Source organism: Frieseomelitta varia, unplaced genomic scaffold, assembly GCF_011392965.1.
Source record: "Frieseomelitta varia isolate USP_RPSP 00005682 unplaced genomic scaffold, Fvar_1.2 scaffold_384, whole genome shotgun sequence".
In the NCBI taxonomy this organism is placed as follows: domain Eukaryota; kingdom Metazoa; phylum Arthropoda; class Insecta; order Hymenoptera; family Apidae; genus Frieseomelitta; species Frieseomelitta varia.
The window spans coordinates 214027-224558 of NW_025110128.1; the positions used below are offsets into that span (position 1 = coordinate 214027).

The 10532-nt window shown below is 34.3% G+C and overlaps 2 protein-coding genes across 3 annotated transcripts in view; both read left to right on the forward strand.

Moving 5' to 3' along the window:
• Window positions 1-259: 259 nt before the first annotated feature.
• Window positions 260-4228, forward strand: LOC122531298 (protein maelstrom homolog). The gene is made up of 10 exons (XM_043659100.1): window positions 260-484; window positions 1050-1257; window positions 1345-1728; window positions 1808-1971; window positions 2049-2279; window positions 2388-2519; window positions 2738-2780; window positions 2851-2913; window positions 3079-3141; window positions 3223-4228. The coding sequence occupies exons 1-10, from the start codon at window positions 365-367 to the stop codon at window positions 3237-3239; spliced, it is 1425 nt and encodes a 474-aa protein (XP_043515035.1). The 5' UTR covers window positions 260-364; the 3' UTR covers window positions 3240-4228.
• A 2637-nt stretch (window positions 4229-6865) lies between these two features.
• LOC122531295 overlaps window positions 6866-10532 on the forward strand; it is an 8826-nt gene continuing 5159 nt past the window's right edge. The window contains exons 1-5 of one of the 2 annotated variants that reach the window (XM_043659097.1): window positions 6866-7645; window positions 8017-8367; window positions 8479-8699; window positions 8788-8934; window positions 9046-10403. In XM_043659097.1, the coding sequence (XP_043515032.1) occupies window positions 7342-7645; window positions 8017-8367; window positions 8479-8699; window positions 8788-8934; window positions 9046-10403 (2381 nt within the window). In that variant the 5' untranslated portion in view covers window positions 6866-7341. The remainder of the gene's footprint in view (window positions 7646-8016; window positions 8368-8478; window positions 8700-8787; window positions 8935-9045; window positions 10404-10532) is intronic. The other variant, XM_043659096.1, reaches the window with a different exon arrangement.

Genomic DNA, 10532 nt, shown 5'->3' on the forward strand with positions numbered 1-10532 from the left:
AATATAACATTATTTTCATTACTCGCGATTAAGTTTAATTAAATTATTCGTGATAAGTTAAATAATTAGTTTGATTACAACTACAAAGCTGTTATTTCGATCAATGGCATTGTAATACCAATTATTGTGGAATACAGTTCTATAATTTATGATTGCAAGGTATCCTAACCTATACTTTATTTACAGTAATTCTCTAGTAAGATCATTTAGTTCGAACCATTCTTTATTATTCAAATTTCGAACGTATATAATTCCTCAGATTTGAAGAGGGCGCTGTCAATAAATGTCAACTACCTCTGTGGTACAAAAAGGAGCGGTCGTCTAACGTTGAAGTGGTGTGTTAAAAGTAGTATCTCGGTTCACAATGTCGAAAAATGCATTTTATTTCTTCATGCTCGACTGGGCGAAAGAGCAAGAACGTCGTGGTTTATCTGCCCCAAAAAACTTCAAAGAACTCTCGGCGGCTTGCAGCGATGACTGGAAGGTAATATACACACATACATTCTATATGTCCGATGCGTTCATGTTCAACAAATCGATAATTCAAATGGACATACTCTGTTCTTTGAATAAAAAATAATCGAATTTAATATGTATTTTCTAATTCAAAAATGTATTCCGTTATTTCAAGCACTTGCATAGTACAATTACATAACTACGTGGAAGATGATATTCGAGATATATGTAAATATTTACATACTAATAAAAAAAATAAGGTCATATATACCCGGGCCTATTTAGTTCTAACGTACATTTTTATGTTTCTCCCATAACTCCCTAATCAAAAGAGAAAACGATAACTTCTGGACTCCTTGAGAAACGATAATTTTGTTTAACACATATAAACAATAAACAATATGCATCTAGGATGGATGCGAAGGAACCCAGGCAGAACCCAGGCACCACAGCATGATAGAATAACAAAGAAATTGACCAAACTATTTTTTTTTTTTTTTGTTTTTCGTGGCACTATATAAGAAGTAATATTCAGAGGAATATATTAAATGCATGATTTTCAATAATTTGTGGGTAATTTTATATTATCACAGAATCTTTCATCACAAAAAAAGGGAATTTATAAAGCTAGAGCAAAACAATATAAGATTAAGTCACAGAGCAATGCGAGTACAGACAAGAAAACTACAACTGGAGAGAGCTTGGCCTTACTAGAGTTACAAGAAAAGAAAGAACAGGAATTTCATCAAAATATGCTTAGGTACATAGAATCTGTTGTCTCCTTAGGTGTACTACATAACAGTAAGTATTCTATATTGAATCTTATGAACTTTTCTTGTTTGAAATATCGATCAATTGTTTAACACTTAATATTATCGTTTATTACAGACTTGCCAAAGTTGAAATTCATATTCATACATACAAATTGGTTTTGCAAAAAAAATATAGGAATCAATAAATATGAGTTTTTCCCTGCAGAATTTGCAGTTGCAGAATTTAGTATAGAAAATGGCATTGAAGATATATACCACGAATTGTTAAAACCAAAAATACCTTTAGGCTGGAGAAGAGATGCAATAGAAATTAGCCAGCAAACACATCAGATTCCTATTAATTTAGAAGATGGAGAAAATGATTTTTCACTTATGTACGATAAGTTCACCAAATTTTTGGATGCTAGGAAGACTGGAAATAAATATCCCCCATTATTTACTTTGAAAGACTTGTACCCTGCTGTAGAATCATTACTAATGAAAATGATTGATGATGACAGTAAATATAAAGATTTAATTAATAACTTAGAGATAAAAGAATTGAAAAAGTATTATTCTAATTTGTAATTGTATTTTAGGAGGATGTTTGGAGGACTATTTAATCTATTCGATAGAAGCGCTATTTACAGAATTGAGGAATACTGCTATAAAGAATGTGAGCTCCCATGATCTTCCTCTTGTAATTGGAGAGTATCGATTTTCCAAAGATTACTTTTCCGATAGACGTGGCTACGAGTGTGATGTATGTATACAAAAAGTATTCCCAATCATTTAGAGTATATAGCATCTTTAATAACAATTTGTCTGGTTTCCATTTAGTTCCATAAAATTATAGATGTTACTCAATATTGTAGTAAATCGATAGTAACACGATGGGGTTTCTTAATATGCGATTATTGTTGTGACTATTTAGATATAGAAATGATTGAAGGCGTGCATCGTCCACACGACCTGCACTTCGACATTAATATTGAAAAACAAATGTATGATATTCAGTGTCGTACAAAAAAATTAAATATCGAGAGAGAACAAACTACTAAAGTGGATAAAGTGAGTATAAAATTTTTAATTTTTATTATATAAAAATGTTTAGATGGTAATAGAAAACTTCATATTGTGACAAGTATAAAATTTTCTCAATATGATTGGTATCTATAGGTATCTATAGAGCATAAAAATGAAATATCTCAACGAAGTGACAAAGAAAAATTAAATCGATGGAATGCGGATACATCTATAGATAGAATTGATAATATTAAACCCGGTACATCTCAAACAAACACCGCAACTGTGAGTACTAACATTAAAGTAATTGCGATGAAACTTTGTTTTGAAATAATAAAAATTTTTTTATTGATTTCTACATTCTTTTATAATACTCGAAAAAATTATACAAGTTGTTGTCAATAAATAGTTTTCAATCAGTAATTTTTCATGTCCTAAAATAAACTCTAATTAAAATTAATGCGTAAAGTAATTTGAAAATAACCTGTTTTTTGTACTTTTAGTTAAATATGCCAATGCGGCCGTTACGTGCGCCTAAAACAACGGGTAAGTATACTTTCATACTCTTTACACTGAATGTAACTGATACTTTACATAATATAATTGATATTTTCAGCTCAAGCTCTTGAGATAGATGAAACTATTGATCCATTAAACGAAGTCAATTTCCCACCAATTGGTAAAACATTTACTTTTGAAAATCATTTTCTTTTTTCTAATTTTTAGATTTAAAATTTATCTTGTAATAACAATGTAGTACAAGTAAACAAGTAACTGAGAATATATTATTAATATTATGTGTTTCTATACTGAAGATATTTTAATATTATACATTTTAATATAGGTGGACGAGGTACTACAATTCATAGAAAAAACAATGTACCGATTAAACTGCCTTTGGGAAGAGGTAAAATTTTATAGATTATATTGAATCTCAGTTTATAATTATATTTGAGAATTTTCTAACAGATTTTATATTTCTGTGCAGGACGTGGAAGATATTAAGTAAATAACTTTTGACGCTATACATTGAATTTTTTCTATGCCAACAAATTTACAAATAATATTTAAGATATATTCTTATAATTAAGACTTACATGATATATGTATAGTTGATTTTACAAAAAAAAGAAAAATAATATTTTGTTACCAAATTAGACAAAGAAAAAAGACGTTACCAAATTTTTGACAAAAATATAATATGAATACTATTATCTTCAATGTCTGGTTATGGATGAAAGAAAATGCAAGACTGTTTTACAAATTTTTTTGTAATTTTAAATCTGATTCTGTTGATTGTGTACTTTGAACTCATCATTCAGACTATAAATTTTATTTTAAAAAGTTTCTTCTTTAAAATTGTACTCAATGTAAACTATATTACACATTTTTAAATATGTTAAAATTAAAATTATATTACACAAATTGAATAATGAAATAAAAAATTTAGTTTTTGAAGTTTTTAGTTAAATCTTCTAACTAAATAAATATTATCATGCCAATAAACAAAGTAATGCCATCTAACAAAAAAAACTTTTTATGTGATAGAACTTCCAGTAGTGCCACGTGTTTCCAATAACATTGAAAGTATTTGGCATTGTAATACAAGTTGGTGAATGTATTTATCCTTACACGTATCTTCTTTCCTTGTCTAATACGATATCTTCGTTCCTTGTCTAGCATATAGATTATAAAAAAGGCAAGGAATATTTCTATACCGTTGTTAATACACAGAGTAAATAGATAGGATTTTGTAATATGAAGAAATCATATACTTAATTTTCTATCCTTTTTTCATTTATATACTTTTCTTAGCTAACATACCTTACCATTACTCTGGTTTCCTATTAAGTTTCTGCAAAATCTAGTGAGAAATTATAAAATATTTTTATCATTTTCTACATGTTGTTTCTTATCAGTGAGATTTTTCTTATCGCTTACAAATACTAACATACAATAAAAATAAAAATTAAGAAATAATATTTTCACTTATACTTTATGACTAAAATATTTATAAAATATTTGTTATTCGTCATAGAATATTATATGCTACTGTACTGTTAAATTTCAAATGCGATGTTCAGTTTACTTCAGTGAACAATATGTGCACTATATATTTAAATAGAAAAATTAGATACAGAGAGAATCAAGATATAATAGCAAATTGAATGACACTTGAAATAAAAGATTGTTATACTGCATCACGTCATCAATCAATCTTCTCTGACACAATCGATGCATTCGGCTTGGCTTAGTAACACACAAGTGCTTTAAAGATGTCGTTAGGTATATCTATTTCAACGTGATTGAACTTGCGACTTGTTTCAAAGAAGATTTCTGAATCACTTGGCTTGTCACATTGAAAATAAATTTAAAGTTTCTATATTTATATTTCGCGAATAATACCATAAATGAATATTAGTTAATCGCATAACATTAAATTTATTGTAATATTGAGATGATCACGCTATAGACATTTATAAAATACAAAATCTGTAAATTTTTGTTTTGCAAAAATTTTTCAGTAGCTAATTACTCAATTAATCGATAAACATTTAAATAAAATCTTATGTCGAATTATATTAATTACATTCATAAAACATTATTATTGTTGTTGTTGTTGTTGTTGTTGTTGTTATTATTATTATTATTATTATTATTATCATTATTATTATTATTATTATTATTATTATTATTATTATTATTATTATTATTATTATAAAACTATTTTATAAAATTAAACTATTATTATAAAACTAAAAATATACCGCATATTGTAAAAATATTTTAACAAATTTTGAAAAATATTCAGTATTGACTGAAATTTTGTTCAATGTTTGTAATATATATCATTTTCTTGCAAAGAAAAATTAATCATTTCAGTCATAAATTGCAAAAAGTAGTTTTAATTATTTAGGTACGCATTTATCTTTGTAACCGTTTTTATTGTCCGCATCTTTTGGTAATTCTGCCGATCGTCGATAGATGGTAGCGCAACAGCTATTTTGACACTTTCAAATTAGATTTACTTTTAAAATTGCTGCATTTATTAATTTAACAGTCCAATCAGCAATGAAATTTGAGCAATGAAAATACTTCGCCAACTATTCCTCTAATTAGTTAACAAATCGCTGACATTAACGACAAATTAGAAAGAAATAGCTTAACTACTGATTGGCGTGTTTCCGCATAACTGTTTCCAAGCAGAAAAGAACAGCCATCTTTTCGAGGAGATGATGCAATCGATGACACATACCGACTGTATTGCCTATCGTCTTGCAAATCATAAAAATTGTTGACCATAATTTTTGGCCGAACGAGTGGAATCGCAAAGCAAAATGTTAACGAAATCAGTTTTGCGTTTGCAACAAAGTCAAAAAACAGTTCCCATCAAACTATAGCCCATCGGATATTAAGCGAAAGCCGCCAGCTGGGAGTGCTATTTTGAACGAAGCGCAGTGTTGCCAGATCGCGGGCTGAACAAGTTCAAACACGTGCCCCGTGTTTTGCTCTTGGAAAGAGATAACTGCAGTCTGACAAAACAGAATGTTTGCTTTCCACCTCGTTCGCTTTCATTTCCTCGGTCGCCTCTTGGCGAAATAACCTGAAAATGTAACAGCAACATTACGCTCTTCAACAACAATACTTCATCTATTATCAAGTATTCCTTACGAACGTATGTCACATGTTTACATCATTAAACATGCGAATATTCAAACGACGAGGGAAACTTAAATCAGAAAACGACCGAAATGTTATACGCTCCAGTAAGCATTTTACGTATCATTCGACCTTACCCCAGTTTGACTTCCTGTAACAGAAATTGTAATAAAATAAGGATCCAGGTAATTGCGCGTTGCAGCATACGTTTATATACGATTGTGGTGTATGATTTTGGGAAGGATTTTCCAAAGGCGTGCGAGAGTTTGTCCACCAGCTGGACAAGAAAGTTCAGGTTCGGCGGAGAAGACGCGGCAACGCAGCAACTGCGTGAGCCGAGATGCGCGGCATGAATAGCACCACGACGTTGATGGGCCGGTCCTGTGTCAGGGGCTGGAGGCGAGAGGGACGCGGTAAAAGTTTCCACGACGGTGGGGATGGACAGGAAACGCTGAAACGAAAGGGGAACGCGATACCGCTCTGCATGTGGTGGTCGTCGGTGAGGGTAATATAACCGAGGTAATGTTACCGAGTTGCTGTTTACGGAGAGTTTTTGGAAATTTCAAAAGAGTACATCTAGCTTTTCCCAGCTTGAATTCAAAGCGCGGCTAAATCGAATTGTCCAATCGTGATTATCGAGCAGCCACTATTATCGTTGACATTCGTCGGGGAGAGCATATGCTTCATGAGAATCGAGCTAACGGGAACACTTATCTTTTAGAAATACGTACGCACGATACATTTTGCCAATTATCGAACGGATCAACAACGTATACAATGTTACGGCATCCGCGTGGAACTCCTTGCGCGCCAATCGATTTGAAACTCTGCCACTTCGATTTTTCTATCCGAGAACAGAAACAGCTTGAATATTTCACGAAAAAGAGTCGAATGTGTATTAAAAACGATGTTTCTCTCAAACTTGAGAAATTTGCCAATAAAACGACTCGAGAGAGAGAGAGAGAGTAGGCACGGTCAAGTTGTAAAATCTGAAATGTTTAATCGCCACTATGCAATAACAGCTTGAAGAAATTACTTCTATTAGGTAGCAGATATTTTTATTGCTTTCTCCATTATACTTATACAGCTTTTTATAAGTTAACGAGGTGCGTTTATAGGTTAAGAAAGGGATCAAAATGAAATTGCATTGCTCGAAAATGCTTGGTTTGAAGATTCTCGAGAAACGTCGGGGTATAGTGGTAGGCACATCAGCGACGGTGAAATCGTAGAGGGGACAACCCCTCCTGCCCTACTCCGGTGCGCGCAACGTCATTGTGCTGTGTTGGGCCATGATCGTTGGAGTGTGTGTGCGTCGCTCAAGCTACGCGCAGACTTGCCCAGTAAATACGAGGCTTCCGTTCCCTTGTGCGTGTCGAAAGAGTGCGTAGTAAAAAGGAGGTGTAAAGTCTCGTCTCGTTGGCATCCCGTATCATCGGCGTGCACCATCATGCCGTTGAGTATTGGGGTTAACCTAAGAGTGACCGGACACTGTAATCAGGGCGGTCGTAAGTACATGGAGGACATGTTCAGCGTGGCCTTTCAGTCGACACCGGATGACAAAGATCTGGAATATGCCTTCTTTGGCATATTCGACGGCCACGGCGGCGGCGAGGCAGCTACTTTCGCCAAGGAACACCTGATGAACGTTATCGTCAAACAGAAGAATTTCTGGAGCGATCGTGACGAGGATGTGCTTCGAGCCATCAAAGACGGATACGTGAATACACACTATGCGATGTGGCGGGAGCTCGGTAAAAAATTCATTTTCGTTGTTTCTCCCCGTTGTTTCTATCGCTTTCGTCCGTTTCCCGCCAAATCCTGCCGCTTCATCGACATATTCATCGAAAAACGTGATGCGCTTGGCATTTTTTGTAGAATTTCTCTCATTGTCCCGCGTATTTCCCCCACCACCTGCGCCCGATTAGGTTAGAATTTAGGTTATGTAATCCGAGCTAACCTGAAAGTTTGAGCTCGATGAAAAAGTAGTTGAGAGAAAATATTCGATGTCGTTCGTATTTCCCCGATCGATTTGCCCGTTGTGAAGCGCAGTATCGTAGAGGGTGATTTCCCATGGGGATTCGTCGTGAGAATATACATTGACGAAGATGTACTTTTGCGACAGACAAGTGGCCGAGAACCGCATCCGGACTACCATCCACGGCTGGGACTACGGCTAGCATAGCCTTTATTCGCAAAGGCAAAATTTACCTGGGTCACGTGGGAGATTCTGGCATAATATTGGGATATCAAGTAGATGGTGATCCTCAGTGGCGTGCTGAAGCTTTAACCAAGGACCATAAACCAGAGAGTGGTCCTGAAATGATGAGGATACACGAATCTGGTGGTAAAGTTGTTAGCAAATCCGGGGTTCCAAGAGTTGTCTGGAACAGACCTCGTATTGGACACAAAGGGCCTGTTCGAAGATCAACACATATAGATGAAATTCCCTTTCTTGCTGTTGCTAGATCCTTAGGTACATCCTTATATTCCTGTTGAAACAGTCTTACATTATTGTTGAAATGTCAGAAAGAAACCCATAAGAATCTGTGAATTATTAAATAATTAAAAATCTTCTGTTTCATAGGTGATCTTTGGAGTTATAACTCTGAATTAAACACATTTGTAGTGTCTCCGGAACCAGATGTTAAAGTAGTTACAATTGACGTTGAATCACATCGTTGTCTTATTTTTGGAACAGATGGCTTGTGGAATATGTTAACACCTCAAGCTGCAGTGTCTATTGTCCAAGCTGCAGATAGACATAATGAAAAGCATCTCATTGCTTCTCAACAAACATGTAATGGGGTATGTTTAGATGAAACTTGTATAATATATTAAATGTACAAAGATATGTTTGTACATTTCATGTTTGTACAATTTCTACTTTAAATAGCAAGCTGATAATGTTCATCTATGGATAAATCCTTCGAAAAGCCTTGTGGATAGAGCATTGGAAAAGTGGTCATCAAAGAGATTACGTGCAGATAATACAAGCGTGGTTACATTGATGTTAGATCCACCAGGTCCATCTCGTAGTGAGGTATATGTTATTAAAAAATATATTTTTAATAACTGTAAGAAAAAGAAGTTGAAAGATGTAGGAAAACATATTGATCAGATTGTCGAACAAATTTCTTTTCTTTTTTGAAAGGTTCTGCTTAGTCAGAAGGAGTGTGTTGTGACCCATCATACTATCCACACACCTACAGCTACACTTTCAGAAGCTCCAGCAAGACATAATTGTAATCCAGTCTCTTCAGGTATATCAAGGCCTTCTCCTATAATAAATCATAATGTTGATTTGAAAAGGCCAGATATTCCTGAGGAAATACAAGAGAATAGAAAAGAATCAAATGTTGAAAACATATGTACACCAATAGAGAAAGTTGAAAAAAATCAATGTCAAAAAAATGAAACACACACGAATATTCCAGAAAATTTGTTAAATGAAAACATTCAATCTGTGGAATCATCGTCCAATAAAACATTAGAAAAAAGTATAGAAGTAAATAGTCCGAAATCCGAAGCAATTCCAGCGGAAAAGACAGAACCTATCACGGAACCAAAAACGACAATTAAAGAACACGATATATCAATTGAACAGAAAAATTCAAAATCATCTCGGCAGTCACCGGAGGCAGAAAAGAAAAACGATTCTAACGTTTCAAATGTGATACACCAAAGTGCATTTTCTAGTGAATGTAATGGTACACACTCTTCCATGGCCGTTACCACGGAGTGCAATGGGATGGTTCCGAGAAGTACTAACTGTAATGAGAACGAAGTAAAAGCTAATGTATTGAACGGATCATGTCATAAACAAGCGACATTGTTTTCCACTTCGAGAAAGGATGTTCGAAGCGCGAGAAGACACAACTTAACAGCTCATTCGCGAAATACATTGGTAGATGCAGGTTCTTTAGAAACGAAGACATATGTAAATTCTAGACTTAAATCGCGTAGTACAAAAGTGACGGGGAATACGATAGAGGAGAGTGTGAGAAGTTCAACGAACAAAACGAGCGATAGTGCTATTGGTAAACGAAGACACAGTGCAATATCACAGAATGTAGTTAACACGGTCGAGGAGTCATGTATATTACAAGAGCCATGCGTTAAAAGGAGAACGCGCTCAGAGGATCGTCCGAATCCGGTCGACGAAAATGATCCAGCAAATCAAGCCACGAAAGATGCGAGTAGTAGTTTAAGTTGGCCTACCACGGACTCCAATATTGCTCGTTCCACGGCTGGTGCTACCACTGTACCTGTACAAGAAAGACTGTCGTCGCTAAATACCTTCCAAAGAAATTTGGGAAAGAAAGCTACGCCCGTGAAGGCTATCAGAAGACCGTCTATCAAAGGTCTGTTGAAACAGTTGTTGGCTGTTAGTCTCAGAGAGTGGGAAGGGAGAAACAACCGATCGAATAACTGTAACGAGCGGAGGATAAAACGAACTGTATCTATTATAGGTTCTGCGGATGATACGAATGTCCCGCAACGTTGGCTCAGGTTGGTCTTCATTTCATTTGAATGCTTCCTTTCTTTTTCTTTTTTTATCATGTCAACTAACAAGTTTATATTTACACAAACTGTTTTTGCAATTTCTCACCTGGCAATTTGTATCTTTTTTTTTTTTTT

What these genes read in the sequence shown, in the direction of transcription:
- LOC122531298 (XM_043659100.1), top strand. Translation starts at nt 365, where the DNA reads ATGTCGAAAAATGCATTTTATTTCTTCATGCTCGACTGGGCGAAAGAG. An exon ending in GAAAATGATTGATGATGACA is followed by an intron (nt 1,729 to 1,807) that starts GTAAATATAAAG and finishes ATTGTATTTTAG; the next exon opens with GAGGATGTTTGGAGGACTAT. An exon ending in CTCAAACAAACACCGCAACT is followed by an intron (nt 2,520 to 2,737) that starts GTGAGTACTAAC and finishes TTGTACTTTTAG; the next exon opens with TTAAATATGCCAATGCGGCC.